This window comes from Jatropha curcas, chromosome 5, assembly GCF_041381405.1.
Source record: "Jatropha curcas cultivar XTBG-Jc1 chromosome 5, XTBG_Jcur_1.0, whole genome shotgun sequence".
Lineage (NCBI taxonomy): Eukaryota > Viridiplantae > Streptophyta > Magnoliopsida > Malpighiales > Euphorbiaceae > Jatropha > Jatropha curcas.
In genome coordinates this window covers 2,448,692-2,465,551 of record NC_143155.1, presented here as the reverse complement: position 1 = coordinate 2,465,551, position 16,860 = coordinate 2,448,692, and the positions used below count along the sequence as shown (strand labels likewise).

The 16,860-nt window shown below is 33.8% G+C and overlaps 3 protein-coding genes, 1 long non-coding RNA gene and 2 pseudogenes across 4 annotated transcripts; 3 read left to right on the top strand and 3 right to left on the bottom strand.

Annotated features, from left to right (window-relative positions):
* Positions 1-430: 430 nt before the first annotated feature.
* LOC149496031 (auxin-responsive protein SAUR21-like) lies at positions 431-1,110 on the top strand. The gene has a single exon (XM_089721238.1). The coding sequence runs from the start codon at positions 662-664 to the stop codon at positions 962-964; it is 303 nt and encodes a 100-aa protein (XP_089577364.1). The 5' UTR covers positions 431-661; the 3' UTR covers positions 965-1,110.
* A 928-nt stretch (positions 1,111-2,038) lies between these two features.
* LOC110009871 (auxin-responsive protein SAUR21-like) lies at positions 2,039-2,611 on the bottom strand (annotated as a pseudogene).
* A 721-nt stretch (positions 2,612-3,332) lies between these two features.
* On the top strand, positions 3,333-4,010 carry LOC149496030 (auxin-responsive protein SAUR21 pseudogene; annotated as a pseudogene).
* Positions 4,011-6,359: 2,349 nt separating this feature from the next.
* LOC149496029 (uncharacterized) lies at positions 6,360-9,057 on the bottom strand. The gene is made up of 6 exons (XM_089720956.1): positions 8,842-9,057; positions 8,009-8,081; positions 7,786-7,879; positions 7,492-7,608; positions 7,345-7,402; positions 6,360-7,151 (listed from the first exon to the last, which is right to left on the bottom strand). The coding sequence occupies exons 1-6, from the start codon at positions 8,872-8,874 to the stop codon at positions 6,702-6,704; spliced, it is 825 nt and encodes a 274-aa protein (XP_089577082.1). The 5' UTR covers positions 8,875-9,057; the 3' UTR covers positions 6,360-6,701.
* A 2,309-nt stretch (positions 9,058-11,366) lies between these two features.
* LOC149496028 (uncharacterized) lies at positions 11,367-14,749 on the bottom strand. The gene is made up of 2 exons (XR_016320850.1): positions 14,632-14,749; positions 11,367-11,653 (listed from the first exon to the last, which is right to left on the bottom strand). It is a non-coding gene; the product is annotated as an uncharacterized LOC149496028 (long non-coding RNA).
* Positions 11,573-16,660, top strand: LOC149496027 (uncharacterized). Its single transcript, XM_089721232.1, has 3 exons — positions 11,573-14,276; positions 14,376-14,784; positions 14,944-16,660. Exons 1-2 carry the CDS (start codon positions 11,573-11,575, stop codon positions 14,762-14,764), a joined length of 3,093 nt encoding a protein of 1,030 aa, XP_089577358.1. The 3' UTR covers positions 14,765-14,784; positions 14,944-16,660.
* The last annotated feature ends 200 nt before the right edge of the window (positions 16,661-16,860 follow it).

Genomic DNA, 16,860 nt, shown 5'->3' with positions numbered 1-16,860 from the left:
CCAGTCTCCATCAAAACCTGCCTAAAATTGCCATATTGTAACACGGATTTGGAAGGATTTTCCAACTGCACTTTATTTACTGACTATGTTTTGAATTAGATTGCAGTTTACTCCTTAATACTGTTTAAATATATTGCACTTTAGCCCCTGAATATTAAATTTTGAACACTTTAGAGGCCACTAGATAGACTGTTCCAAGACAAAACCATGTGAGATGCCTTTGATATGTATTCCAAGCAATTGTTTCATCCACAAACTCATATTTGGCGGGATTTCCCACACTTACAAATTCCTATTAGGCCACTTGTATCCCATTGTCTTAAGCATGTCCATGATACTTGTGGGGCTTGGCTTTAGTTGTATATCTAGTTGATTTCAAATCTATATATAGGTGGTCTTTTATTGGACTGGCTTCATATTTGTGGGGCATTTCCTGACTAACTTGTTGATCAACTGGAAGACAAGAGAATGTGATTCCTCATGAGTCTGTTTTGTGCAGATTGCACATGTCAATGTTTCTATTTATATTCATGTATCTAACTTGCTTTGGTCACAACTTACCAATAACTTAAGCCTTCATATTCTCTGCTGATACATTGTACTCAAGCAACCAAAATCTAATACCTGTTTTACGAAATTATTTATCAATAAGAAGACTACTATGGCTACTACTTTGTTGGGTAATCTTTCTAAGCAAATTCTTCGCCGGTCTGTATTTGTTCCAAATAAGGCAGCTTCAAGATGTTCAGATGTACCAAAAGGTTTCTTAGCAGTTTACATTGGAGAGCTTGAGAAGAAGCGATTTGTCGTCCCAATATCTTATCTAAAAGAACCTTCATTTCAAGATTTGTTAAACAAAGCTGAAGAGGAGTTTGGGTTTGATCATCCCATGGGCGGTTTGACAATCCCTTGCAGAGAGGAAGCTTTCCTTCATGTCACTTCCAACTTGAAGACCAGATCTTAAGAGTAGACAGAGTCAATTAACTCATCATAGAAAACAATTTTTTAAGGCAGAAATTGCCTGTTCAATGTAAATATTTTCTCTTTACTGCAGAATCAAAGACAATTCTATTAGATAATTCAACAACATGCATCTCTTTGCAGTATAAATTTCTTATAATTTTTCTTTTTAAGTTCATTTGTCTTTTGAAGTGCATTCTTGGAAATTAAGTTAAATGATAATATATTAGATTAAAATTTATATAAAAGTGCATATAAGGAATCTACTTATGGTTTTGGAACTCATAATTGAATCCTATTTCTCCATGGTTTGTATTAAGGACATTTTTGGATGCAGAGTTTCCATTAATTTTAGTTGTCATTTTCTACAGTGCAGCCATTGATAAATTTTCGTGGCTTGTCTTATGATTTCTGCTATTTATATTAGCAAAGTAAGTCATGCACAGCTGATAAATAAAGCTTGATGCTATAGGATAAAAGTGAGCCAGTAGGACACTGTTCTTTGGCCCTTAACGGTAGTTGCCTAATGGGTATATATTAGAGGAAAAGATAAGTAGAAATCCTGTCAAATCTACGGTATTTGATGGCGGAAACCATTTGCCTAGACTGCTTGGAACATTTGCACCTCTCACTTTGGAATATATATGTACTTTTTGTTAATTTGATACAAAAGGATTTAAACTACCTTACAGCTTTGGAGACACTCCAGTACTACCAGTTTTCCTCTACTGTATTGCTAACCTATTCAATATAATTACATTCCATGTCTTGTATGATGGAAATACACATCAGATTTCAGATTCATCCCTCTCTTTCTAAACCATATTTCCAGATATAGTTTCTTCGAACTGTTCGGCAAAACAAAAGGGGATCACAAAAATTATTCAGAATTGAATGGAAAGAGAAGAAAATGAAATGGGAAGCAATAGAAATATAGGCATAAGAAATCTTTGTTCTTTTTTGCTTGTTTGTTTAAGTTTTCTCCGACGCAAACTGCTTAATAACCTTTTGGAGAAGAATCTGCCCAGCAATTGTAATAACAATAAAGTAAATAGCTAATGGATTGTGTAAAAGTATGTACAAAAATTTCCATAGAATGGTTTTCCTCATTTATCAGAATTGTTTTTCTTCTGTAATATATATTTACACTCAGTTGGCAATTTATGCCTTACAAAATTGTTTTGTGATAGTTTAATTGCCTCTGCCTACTCTTGTTAAGCTCTCTTCAAGTTGGACGTGACATGAAGGAAAGTATCTTCTCTGCAAGGAATTGTTAAACCACCGTGGGATAATCAAAGCCAAACTCATCTTCAGCTTTGCTCAATAAATCTTGAAACAAAGGCTCTTTTAGATAAGATATTGGGATTACAAATCGCTTCTTCTCAATTTTTCCAATATAAACCGCTAAGAAACCTTTTCGTACATCAGAACATCTTGAAGTTGCTTTATTTGCAGCAAAAATAGACCCACGAAGAATTTTCGTAGAAAGGTTACCAGCCAATCGAATAGCCATATTCTTCTTCTTGCTGGTATATAGTATCAGAAAAGAATCAAGAAAATGAACTTCCTAATTTTTGTTGCTTAAGGAAAATGTATGAAAAGAGAATGTGAACACTTGATATGGTTTTAGCCAAAGTCGATATATATAGATGAAGTAAATTATTGAAAACACTATAAAATTTGGATTTTAGTGGGCAACTAACATTGGCTATGTTTAGTCCGCTCAAAACAGATTCATGATACCACAAGCTTCTGTCTTCATGTTCAGAAACAAGGTTAGTCAGGAGATGCCCTACAACTACAAGTGCAAAGATAAGCCAATAAAAGATGATCTAAAGATTGGAAATCTTCATGCCAAAACTTGACTGACCCTTTTGGTCACAGACATTTTGGGACAAAGGAAAACTAAGCCACAATGAAGATCATGTGAATCATGTCCTACCATCGGTCTCCATCAAAAACCTGCCTAGAATTGCTATATTGTAATTCAGATTTGGAAGGATCTTCCAATTTACATTTTAAATTAGATTGCAGTTTAGTCCTTGATATTGTTTAAATATCTTGCACTTTAGCCCCTGAAATGTTAGAGGCCCCTAGATGGACTATTCCATGACAAAACCATGTGAGATGCCTTTATGATATGTATTCCAAGCAAATGGTTTCATCCACAGACTCATATTTGGCAGGATTTCCCACACTCATTAAATCTCTATATTTGGTCTTTTATTGGATTAGCTTCATATTTGTGGGGCATTTCCTGACTAACCTGTTGATCAACTGGAAGACAGGAGAATGTGATTCCTCATGGGTCTGTTTAGTGCAGGTTGCACATATCCAATGATTCTTAGCCACTAAATTCCATATTCTTGAGGATTTTCATTAAGTTCTTCCATCTATATATAGTGATACTTTCTTGCTTTAGTCACGACTCACAAATAACTCAAGCCTTCCTATTCTCTACTGATACAATTTCCTCAAGCAACCAAAACTATTACTTGTTTATATCAACAAGAAGAAGACTATGGCTCTCCGTTTGGCGGGTAATCTCTCTAAGCAAATTCTTCGCCGGTCTGTGTTTTCTCCAAATAAAGCAGCTTCAAGAAGTTCAGATATACCAAAAGGTTTCTTAGCAGTTTACATTGGAGAGCTTGAGAAGAAGCGATTTGTCGTTCCAATATCTTATTTAAAAGAGCCTTCATTTCAAGATTTGTTAAGCAAAGCAGAAGAAGAGTTTGGCTTTGATCATCCAATGGGTGGTTTGACAATTCCTTGCAAAGAGGACACTTTCCTTCATGTCACTTCCAACTTGAAGAGCAGATCTTAAGAGTAGACAGAGTCAATTAACTCACCATAGAACACAATTTTGTAGAGCAGGAATTGCCTGTTGAGTGTAAATATGTATTACAGAATCAAAATACACTAAATCAGAAAATTCATGTTATAGGAAAATTTGCATAACCTCTTTATTATGATATGCAACAATGCGAACTCTATATTACAATCATTCAATATTCATAATTAATTAGCATTTTTTCAGTAAATAGTATTATTTTTTTATCCATTAAATAATAGTAGTAAATTTGAAAAATTAAATTAAAAAGCATTCTTTATTTTATAATTTATAATCAAATCCTTTTTACATTCTGATGAATCAACCGACAAACACATACAATAAAAAGCTTCTTCCTTTGAATAATTTCCGTAACTAATCTTTAAAACTGTTGGGGATAGAACTAATTAATTTTGCGCGGTAGAAAGGAAATACTTCTTGAACACACATGGTTTTGGCCATAGTGACAAAGATTATGAACCATCTTCACCAAATGCAAACCCAAATCTTGGTAAGTCATTCAAGGCTCTGTCTTTAATTCCCTCAGCAGTGGCTATGGATGCAGACAACCAATAAAGCATGGAATTTGTTGAAGGAGTTTCAAAGTTCTAAAAGAATGAAGCTGGTGAATATGTAGACTCTAAGAAGAGAATCTGAAGTTTTAAGAATGAAATATGATGAAAGCACTAAAGATTATAGCACCAGAATACTGCAAGTTATGAACTAGCTAAGAATGAATGGAGAAAAATTTTTAGATCGAAGGGTGATAGAGAGAATTCTCATCACTTGCCTGAAAACTATCAATATAAAGTTGCTGTCACAGAAAATTTCATGATTTGTTTAAATACTCTGTCAACAATGTTTAAAATGCAAGATGTTCGTGCATGTTCCAAAAAGAACTGTAGATTTAAGGAAGAGAACAACTGAGCCATGACACAAAATAAGGACAAGAAGGTTATCTATTCAAGAGAAAGAAAATTGAAATGAGATATTGCTGGTGAGAAGTACACTAGGAAATTATAGAAGAACGTTGAAGAGAAGTCCTCCATGAAATAATGGCAAAATATATAAATTTGCTCATGTTCTATACATGAAATACCTTGTGGCTGCGCTGAATTAGCAGCAAAATAAAATTTAGTGGGTATTTAAATGCCAATCTCTTTTTTTACTTATCTCTCTTTCATTTTTCGGCTTGTTTTTCACTATAGGTTCTTCAACTCAAGGAATAATCTTTTTATCATCCTTCATCTTCAATTTGTCACTTAAAACTGTCTCAACTTATATTAGATTAAAAGGAATCTTACATATTTTTGTTCAAAAATCAAATCTTAAGTTCTAAGCAAAATAAAATAAAATATATTTTATTTTTCTCAGGTCTTACAATTTGATTTTTAAACCTAAATAACAATTTTGTAAAACCTTCCCTTTAATGTAAAAAAGAAAAAAGAAGATTACTATTGGATTTTCTGAGCATTGGACTCATGAGTTTCATCATATGTTTGGGCCTTTCACAGTTGAGAGTGTAGGGCTCAGCTCCGTTCTGGGCTTCATCTACATGTTAGTCTTGTGGGACCTTTATTTCTGTTTAAATTAAGTTTAAGTTTGTTTCTTAGAAATCCTTCATTTCTGTTATTACAGAACCGACCTGTTCGAGGCTTACTTATAACTAAGATTATTCACCCCTACCTACGGCTGTATTTAGTGGAATCGAACCCGCAAGTTCTTTTCACACGCCACTCTATGTTGCAAGCTGAATCATAACCCATAGTTATTAGATGTTACTTTTTTAATAATCAAAAGAACAAGTTGATTAATTAACTTTAATCTTTAAATAAATTGAATTACAAAGTTTGCCAATACAAGATACATGTATATGTTTACTTATGATGGTCATTAATTAATTGTATTGATTTTGATATGGAGTGATTTAATCCATTTTTTTTATGTTGATTAGATTGAAATTTTCTAATTTTCAATCATTATTCCATCAATTGATCTCATAAATGAATCTTGCTATCACCCTTACAAGTTATATTATAAAATCATGGTTTTTTTAATTAAAAAAAGAAACTACTAGTGTTAATCACTGCATCAGTCGACTGGCTCACAATCAGGTGTTGAGGTCTTGATTTAAATCATCCCCATAAGATGCACTGGCCCATTTCCATAGGATGCACTGGCCCCCTCAAGCACTGATGGAAGACACCGCCCCTTTTTACAGAATAATGGTTTTTTATTTCTGTACATTACTAATTGCATATATAGGCTGTATGGCTCTTAATTGTTTTGGCTGCTGCTGCTTTTTATTTTTTCTGCCTTGTAAATGAAATGAAATGAAAAAAAAAAAAAAAAAAAAAAAAAGAAGAAAAAGGAAAAGTCTTTTTCATCTATATACACATATATTTCACATTCTTTGGTCGCTACTCAAAAAAAACTTCCAACTTCAAGAGCTCAAAAGAGCTTAACAAGCGTCAGCAGAGACAATTACCATATCACATAAAACAATTTTGAAAGGCAGGAATTGCCAATTGAGTGTAAATATATACTTCTATTACAGAATCAAAAGCAGTTCCACTAAAATAGAAATTCTTATACTTAATTTTAACACAAATTGACTTCTCAGTTTTCTACGTAATTTTCATTATTGATTATACAAGCTAGCGTGGCCAATTTTGTTTCTAACTATTGTTAATTCAGCCCTACAGAAAATATAGTACAAGCTTCAAAAAAAAGAAGCATCTAATTCCAGTCTAATCTATAGAATAATTCTGTCCTACGATACCACTTCTTCAATAACTTCCTATCATCAGGCAAAAGAATACCTTTTGCTCTACATTTACACATCAGAACTATGACTAAAAAAACCTTTGGTGTCAAAGCAATTGTACACAGCAAAAGGAGGACGGTGGCTTCAGCCTTCTTCATCGTAATCTTCCTCATCCTCATCTATTCTTCCATTTAAGTTGGCAAGATGAATGGGATCGACGTCCATTGTTTCAATATCTGCAAGTGACCAGCCAGATAACTCGTTCTTCATTTTCGGAGTAGGTTTTGCTGTAGAATTTGTGGGGGTAGCTGTTAACACTGTTTTAGACTCTCCGTTCTCATCTAAGCCTACATTCAGATCAAAGTCATGAACTGGGGCTTGTGGACTTCTACTACCTTGAATATTCTCCTTCATGTCTTCAAGTTCATCAACATCATCTAGACTTTCAATTGTTGGACTGGGCTTCTCGTCATGACTAATGTCTGGTTCATCTTCAAATTTCCCAGATTGTGCAGCTCTGCTGCCTCGTCCACGCCCTCTACCTCTGCCCCTGCCCCTTCCTCTGCCACTGCCACTTGTGTGGACAGCCTCATGCTGCCAATGAAATTATGGTATCAAGGACTAGTGCAATTATTAAATGGAACATTAATCAAACTGATAATATGCATATTAAAAGTTAACATCTGATTACATAGAAAGTTACCCCTAAAACCATACGGCTGCAATTATCCAACATAAAAAATATTCTGTTTCCTTTTCAATTTCATTGCAAAACACGAAAACTTACCATTATGCTCTGATTGAGCTCCTCTTCACTGTCAGTATCTTCATCATCAGCAACTTTTCTGAAACGCATTAAAAGTTCTGTTAGTCATTAAAATAAAATAGAAGTTTCAATACAAACCAATAAAAGATACAAGGCTCCAATTCAAACCTTCTCTTGGCAACTACACGATCATCCCCAGTAGTATCAGAACCACCTAAATCAGGAACTCTGCTAACAATTTCTCTCAGAAAATCAAAGACATTAAATGTTTGTACACACTGTTTCCTGTATATTTCAGGGTAGAAGTTAGACCACTTCTAAGGAAAGAAGACATGAAAATACATATATCCCTAGGTGAGGATAAAATCGGATGTGTGATGGTAATTTACATGTCTCTGTTCTAGCAGTCTAGGACCTAGAACCAGATAATCATCCCAAAACACTACTAAAATGTACACTTACAAATGCAATGAATTCAAGGTTTTGGCTCCCCTTTTTAGAGTTATAGCATATGTCCGGTCACATAGATCTTGCAAAAATAGTTCCAATGCTTTGGCTGCACACGTAATCAACAAAAATTAGCATGAAAATTAATTGAACTTTACAAGAGGAAAGGGAGAAAAAATAAGTCTCCATTTACTACTAAATTCTTATAAGCGTTGCCAAAAAGTCAAAAATTACTCACAGACAAGAAGAGGCACAGCCATGGCAATCTTTCCCACATCCTCATCTGTTTGCATGATCTTCTTAATCCGAGCCTGATAAAAAATAACAAGATGAGATACATTATCAGAGTCAAATTAAAATGAAAACAAAAAATCATAATACAAAACAGAAATAAATTTAACAGCATGCAGTAATTTAAGCAAATACCCACTGATCCAACCCCAGTAATTTAAGCAAATACCCACTGATCCAACCCTTACATCTTGACACGAAGTAAGTAGTTTATGAAACCAATAATGAGTTAAAAACTCAATATCTTTCCTCGAATTGCAACAGTATGCAAAGATAATGAACTGCATAGTAAGCTTGTATGCAAGTCCTTTGTAGCAAAGAACAAACTCCAATAACTCTCTATCATAACTTAATATGTTTAATACCAAGAACTAAAGAAATCTCAGCTCAACAGCAAAAGACCTTTAATTAAAACATGTTAAGAGTAGTCAAAAGCAGCTTCTTTGATTTTTAAGTCAACTCTTTCATTTTTTAGAACTTTAGTGTGTTCCATTCAATCAAAGGCATTGTTTGAATTCCATTAGAATACAATCACACAAAACAATTTAAACCAATAAAAAATTGCACCAAGTAAAATCAAAAGGAACATTAACAACTAATAACTACACATATTATATTTCCAATACTAATAAGTATTTAGTACTAAGAAACAAACAGAAACAATAAATACAAAAAAACACAAAAAAACATACTAAACTGCTCCAAACAGAGAAGAAGGTAAAGGTATTTAATGAAAGCAAAAACAGAGTAAATAACCCAAGAAAGAGGAAGAGAGCTTACAGCAGGAAAACGAGTGTCGAGCTTCTTCCTCATGAGGTCTAAACTATAAACTCAGCTGCTAAAACGAGAAAATATGTGTAAAAGCGAAACCCTAGAAAAATCCTCAGTGCTATTCTGTCGCAGTTGGCAGAGGAAAAGAAGAGAAGATATGTGCATATATAAAAGAGAGAAGAAAGAGAAACTTTGTACAGATGGAATTAAATTTGAAAACTCCAATAAGGAGAGGGTTTGACGCAAGGATAGAAGGAAACTCCAGAAACCTGTTTTTTGGGCCTAAAAAGCCCACCGTAGGCCCACTTACTGTATAGTAATGTACTGTATAGTAAAAGTAAGGTAATAATTTTTTTATATTTAGAAGAAAAGTAAAGTAAATAAATATTTCATTTGTTTAATTTTTTTATTTTTTATTTGAAAACAATGCAAGGGAAGAACCACAAAGAGAAACTAGCTTGACCCAAAATTTGAAGGCGGGCTTTAAGAGATCACCCTGAAGGAGAGCAAGGTACTCAAAACTGGAGTGGGCCTACTAGAGCCAGTGCTTGCAACCATTGCAAAAGTCCTTTGGTAGAATAAAGGGAGCTTCACATGGAAGGCAAGTAACATAAAAGGAATCACTTCGGACATAGTTGCTCACAAGCTGAATATCGACGCAAGCATCAAGACTGTCAAACTTGTGAAGCAAAAAAAACGAAACCATGTACCTGAGCGATAAAAGGTTATTCGCCCTGATATTAAAAAGCAAAACCAAACGAGAAGTAGGGCCTCTCTGTAGATTTCACCCTAAAAGAATCGTACCCTTTGCCGAACATAAATGATAAAACAACTGGTGGATTTGACAGCAGGATATGAGTAGTACAACTTCATGGACATGGAAACAAGATATCATTAGATTGACATATGAACAAGTTACATGAAGAAAAGACAACCTTCCTCATAGACCAAGGTACCTAATGTTACCGAATCATGTCGTTGGGCTTGCATGAGCCACAAATTGTTGTCTTCATAGGCGAGATTGAGATCAAAATTTTCATGTATTGTCCGAATAATAAAATCATTAGAAGAACAAATTAAAAGAAAAAGATAACACATATCTAGCTCCAAAGGAAGAAGAAATTATTTTTGAAGAGAAATGTTTCCTATAGTACCAAAATCGCTTGCGATTTGACGAATCTAGGCTGAAAATTTCTTTGGCTTTGGTTAGTTCCTATTCTAAAGTGGTGTTTTACGGGGAATTTTTCCCCATGCATGGGAATAAAAGCTATCAACAAAAGACCCATAAGAGAGATAAGGAGATGAAGAAGAAGATTATAATATCACTTTAAAAATCCAAAATTAAAAATATTTCTTTGTTTTTAAAAAAAAAAAAATACGCAGAGGGTTTAATTTACTTCAAAACGTTTTTCTCAATTTGAGCAGTCAAAAAGCCAAATCATTATTTATAATTAAAAATAATTTCTTTTCTGAAAATGGCGCACAATATGTAATTTAAGCAAAATTACCGCCTCACTTAATGGAAGACCTTGACATATATCAACTTAATTAGTTTTTAATCTTAGCTTTTCTGCATATTTTATCTGTAGTGCTTGAAGACTTGACGGCAACTATCAGATAATTATTTTGTTTAACCTCAAAATTTCCAACAAATTTCTTTTTTTTTTTTTTTTTTTTTTTTGAGAAATGTCAAGTTTTTTAAAATTAATTAAACATCTAAATACAGTATTCACTTGCTGATTTAATTATAGTAAAAAATAAAACCCCAAGAATCCCTACATTAACAGAAACAAACTTACTTTTCACTTTACTGGTAAAAATTTAACTATAAAATGCTCTGTCAAAATGATATATTCAGTATCTTTGCTCTTCTATAAATATTAGCACAAAAAAATTTTATTTTTTCTTAAATAAAATATGTTTTAGCTTATTTGCCCCTTGATTTCCAAGGTAGCACCAAAGTTTAAAAAAAAGATTAAACTGTGATTTTGACTCGCTCAGAATTCAGTATATTATAATTCATGAGAATGATTTACTTAGTCTCGGTATACGGTCAAACCAATGAAAAAAAAATATTTTTCTTTAAAACGGGAATAATTTTTATTAATTATTAAAAGAAAATGAAAATTTTATTGTAATTGACTGGATTCATAAGTGAGTCCATAAACCATGTCTATGAAAGTGTTATCTATAATTCAGTATATCAAATCATCTAAAATATCTAAAGTCTACGTCTTTTTCATTTTTGACAAAAAGAATGGAACTATAAAGGTTTTTGCTTCTAAAGAAAATTGAAGGGGAAGTAGTATCCAATCAAACTCAACAGATATGCAAATTATCTAACATTGTTATGTTAGATAATTAAACAAATAATATTCCAAATTCCAAATTTCCTTAAATCACGATTGATTGATTACGCGTTTGTTATCTTTTTTTATTTTTTTTATGTATCACCACATCTCTGTAAATAAGGAAAGACTTACCTACACTCAGTATATAGTCTCACTTATATATTAAATTAATTATAAATAATATTTTAATTTAAACGAGAGTATTTTTGACTATACGCGAAAAAAAATGACATTTTTTTGATTGGCCTGATGGGTGGGGAAGTAAGAAATTTCCCTATAAATATATGTCTCTCCTGATTGATCAAATACCTACCGACCTATCAATCTAGCCCCTTTTCCCTCCCCCACAGCCACAGCCATTTCTAATAACAAAGTCTCAAGCAGAATAAATGAGGCTTTCTTGCACCAACTTATGCATCTTAAACCTTGCTATTTTTCATTTCTTGTGCTTTAGCTCGCCTACTTATGCTCTGAAAAACAAGAACAATAATGAGACAGATCGATTAGCTTTGTTAGAATTCAAGTCTAAAATAACTAATGACCCTCTTGGTGTCATGAGTTCATGGAATAATAGCTTTCATTTCTGCCAATGGTACGGTGTCAAATGTGGCCGGAGACACCAGAGAGTGACCGTGTTAGACCTAAGCTCTCTCATGCTTTCCGGTTTCATATCACCACATGTTGGCAATTTAAGCTTTTTAAGAGAGTTTTCCCTTCAAAATAATAGTTTCACCCATGAAATCCCTCCTCAAATCGGCAATTTGCACAGGCTGCAAATTTTGTCTCTTTGCAATAACTCCATTGGAGGGAAAATTCCATCTGCAATTATATCTAATAGTTCTAACCTTGTTACAATTGATTTTTCAAACAACAAACTAGATGGGGAAATTCCTCAGGAGCTTGGATGTTTGTTGAAGCTCAAGTATGTGTATTTATACAAAAACAATTTGACAGGAACTCTCCCTCCATCTTTAGGGAATTTATCATCTCTCCAACACCTTTATGTAAGCGAAAATCGATTGCGAAGGAATCTCCCTCATACTTTAGGCAAGTTGAAGAGTTTAAAGAAATTAAGCATCCATGAAAATCAGTTTTCAGGTACTATCCCTTCCTCCATTTACAACATCTCTTCCATTGAGTCTATAGATGCAGCAGTCAACAACTTCAAGGGCAATCTTCCAAAGGACTTAGACTTAAGCATCTCTAAACTTCCAAATTTGTATTTCTTTTCTATTTCAATTAATCAATTCTCTGGCACAATGCCTCCTTCATTTTCTAATGCCTCAAAGCTACAATATCTTCAACTAGGCAAAAATGATTTCAGCGGAGCAGTTCCTTCTTTTGAGAAATTGCAGTCTCTTTTGTTCTTAAATATTGCATACAACCATTTAGGAGGTAGTGCAGCTGGGAATGTTAACGATGATGACTTGAAATTTCTTACCACTTTGACTAATGCCTCCAATCTAGAATACATAGCCATAAGCAACAACAACTTTGGAGGACAGCTACCTCAAGAGATTGGAAATTTTTCCAAAAAGCTTGGCAGTTTTATTGCAGAAGAAAACCAAATATTTGGAAATATCCCATCTGGAATATTTTATCTTGAAAGCTTGCAAGATTTTTCTGCAGCATTCAACAGATTATCGGGTACCATTCCTTATACAATAGGAAAGCTTCAAAATCTAGAAATACTTTTTCTTGAATTTAATGAATTCACAGGAAGTATTCCATCTTCTATTGGGAACTTGACAAAGTTGTTTCAAGTTGATTTGTCTCGCAATAATCTTCAGGGCATCATCCCTTCGAGTCTAGCCAATTGCCAAAACTTAATTGTGATTAATCTTGGTAGAAACAACCTTAGTGGTTCCATACCTCCAGAAGTTTTTCAACTTTCTTCACTATCAATATATTTTGGATTGTTTGAAAATCACTTGACAGGTAGCCTTCCCAATGAAGTAGGAAATTTGAAAAATCTTCAAATCCTAAACCTTGATAATAACATGTTATCAGGTAATATTCCAACTAGTCTTGGCAGTTGTGTCCTTCTAGAGCTTCTAGCCATAAGCAAAAATAACTTCGAAGGTTCCATTCCTTCATCTTTAAGTTCATTAAGAGGCATTGTAGAATTGGATGTTTCTCACAACAATTTGTCAGGAAAGATTCCGGAGTTTCTAAAGGCATTCAATTCAATAACGACTCTGAACCTATCTTATAATGATTTTGAAGGTAAGGTGCCAACAGAAGGTATTTTCAAGAATGCAAGTGCAACATCAGTAGCAGGAAATCAAAGGCTTTGTGGCGGCATACCTGATTTTGGGCTACCTGCATGCAAATCTGAAAAACCAAACAAGAGAATCACCATAAAATTGAAGATAATAATCTCTACACTTTCTGTGGCTATAAGTGCAGCACTTGTGCTCACTTATTTATTTCTTTGCTACTCAAAGAAGAAAAAGGAAGGCTCTGCATCGACATCTTTTGGCAATGCACTTTTGAACTTGTCTTATCAAAGTCTCCTTAAAGCCACTGATGGATTCTCTTCAAATAACTTGATTGGCACAGGTAGCTTTGGGTCTGTTTATAAAGGAATTCTCAATCCTGAGGGAATTGTTATTGCAGTAAAGGTGCTCAACCTTCATCGTCAAGGAGCGTTAAAGAGTTTTATAGCAGAATGTGCAGCTATAAGGAACATCAGACATCGAAATCTTGTCAAAGTACTTACAGCTTGTTCAAGTGTCGATTATCAGGGTAATGATTTCAAAGCTTTGGTCTATGAATTCATGAACAATGGGAGCCTAGATCATTGGTTGCATCCAATTCTCAGACCAGATGAAGTCCCAAGGACTTTAAATGTTCTTCAAAGACTTAACATTGCCATTGATGTCGCTTGTGCGCTTGAGTATCTTCATGTTCATTGTGGAGTTCCAATTGTTCATTGTGATCTAAAACCAAACAACATCCTCCTTGATCAAGAAATGACAGCACATGTAAGTGACTTTGGGTTGGTGAAGTTCCTTTCTAATGACATGATAGATTCTGCAAATCAGTTTAGCTCTCTTGGATTAAGAGGAACTTTTGGTTATTGTCCTCCAGGTAATTGCACCTATTTTTGTTATGCCAAATCTATGGATTGTTCAAAATGTTTTATTCAAAATTTCTAACCTAACTTATCTTAATCTGTATGTATTCTAGAGTATGGTGTGGGAAGCGAAGTATCAACATCAGGTGACATATTTAGCTTTGGCGTTCTCTTGTTAGAGATGTTTACAGGAAAGAGACCCACTGATGATATGTTCAAAGAGAGTTTCAACCTTCACAATTTTGTTAAAAAAGCTTTGCCTGAACATGTGACTCAAGTTATAGATCTCAACCTTCTTAATATGCAACTCAATGTGGATGCAACTCCAAACCATAATCACAATTTTACAAGGAGAAATAATATACTGACCGAGTGTTTGATTTCAATACTTGAAATTGGAATCTCTTGTTCGGTTGAATTTCCACAAGAGCGCATGAAAGTTGATGATGTTATTGCTCAGCTCTCTTCTGTCAGAAAAAAATTTTTAGAAGGGAGAAATTAGAAATGAACTTCAAGTGGCAGGTAAATAAAGTTAACTCTCTTTTTAAAATAAAAATAGAACATCAAGCATATAACATTTTTAGATGATATAATTTCATGGATACTTCAACTATATGATTGTCGAAGTGAAGCTAGATAACTAATTAGAACTCCAATTTCTTTTTATTTTTATGATTGCAGGTTTACAAGGTTGATGATGACCTGATTCAAATGCAAATTCAAATGAATCATAAGATGCTAAATTAATGGCAGACCATATGCATAAATTCATGTTTTCTGTTTTGTGAAGCTTGAGTCCTTACTGTACTTTTTTTTCCACAAATAGTTTTATGTTTGTAATGTTTTTTCTTTTAGTATCTATTTTTCTATGAATGTTACTAATGTTGCTAATGTGAAGTACTGTGTATGTATTTGACATCTTTTTCTTAAGAAAAAAAGAAAAAAGAATTTAATTGAAAAATCTGCCATCGCTTCAGTGCATGCAAAAGATTAAATATTCTTATCAAATATTTTGGTTGGTAATTAACAGAAAGAGAAGTTGTAAACAGGAAGGGAATTTATGTTGACTTAGCTGAATTCCTTTTTATAAACATGTTGTATGAAATGTTTTTTGAGCAACTAATTTTGTAAAATTTTATTAAATTCATTTATAATTGGATAAGCTATTGGGGAAAAAAAGCACAGCCACAACAACAAAAGGAAGTAGATTATTGCAGAAGCCAAAAAGTGAAAAAAAAAAAAAAATTTCGCGTTTCTTTTTTTCTTTTTTCTTTTGAAAGTGATTTTCTTGTTTCTTTAATGCCATTAAGATAGTAATACACTAACCTTTCATAATGCGAAAGGTTAAAGGTTGAAAACTGACAGCTCTCTCTCTCTCTCTTTAAGAATTTCTGACTCATTTACAGAAAAAAGTTCATGTATATATGATAGTAACCAAGTAAAGCCATGCCTTCAAAAGCTTTGTCCATTTTCTTATATCGTTTTGTACATATCTGTATTCCTTACCGTTGAAGTTGTTACTTAACTTATACTTTCCTTCAGTGGGTACTCTCATCTGAGTCATCTCTGCTTTCTACGGCTCCATTATTGCTACTTTGATGTCCTATTAAACTCAAGACACTTCTTTACTTCCATTATTGGATTGCCACTTTACGCTTTAAATTACCAATTCTAACTCTCTTCAACTTCACCGACTCCAATCTCCTGTTGTCTGTAAGACATGGGTGTCACCATTTCTCGAACTAAAACCCAGAAATTGCACAAAGTCTCTATTCACCACCGCATAGTCCAAGCCATAGTGACCTCCTCAAGTACGGTGGCAGGTAGATGGATCAAAGACCACCTCCAAGCTCCACGCCGCCACCACATTGAATGGCGTCCAACCTTCACACGTGGTGGGGCTCAAAACCCAGTAGGAATACTCCAACTCTGCATCAGCAAATGCTGCCCTATCTTTCAAATCTACCATGCTACATGCATTCCAAGTACTATGACTTGGAGATATCGTGCATTGCAGATGTTGCAGATCTATCTGACGAGTTTGATCACAAAGAATTCAAGAAAGCAGGGTGGAAAACATTGGTGGAGACAATAACTGGGGAAGAGTTAGAGAAGCCAAAGTATGTAACCTTGAGTAATTGGGATGCTAAGCAGCTTACTCATGCTCAAGTGAAGTATGCATGTGTTGATGCCTACTACTCTTATAAATTAGGAAAGCTACTGCTATGTGAGAATTAGAACTAATGTTGGTTTGTGTCTATCTGATATATGTGGAAGTAGAGGCCTTGTATAATAAAATCATGCAATAGCAGTAGCAGCAGCAACTGTATTCTAATGGTTTGTATGGTTTATTATGAAATTTATTAAGACTAGAAATGCATGTCACTTGCCTTTAATATTTACTAATTGTCAATTGCCTTGTAATTCAATTATGAAGTTGTTGATCAAGGGTCACGAGAAAGATTTTACTTTCTTAAAAATATCCAGTTTCTTGTTTCTAAGAAATTATAAAAACAAACCTACAATTAGCTGCATTCTCCTCTTAAGATCCAATATTCAGGTTTTGAGAGTAAAGTTTCAAGATAATAAGGTAAAAAC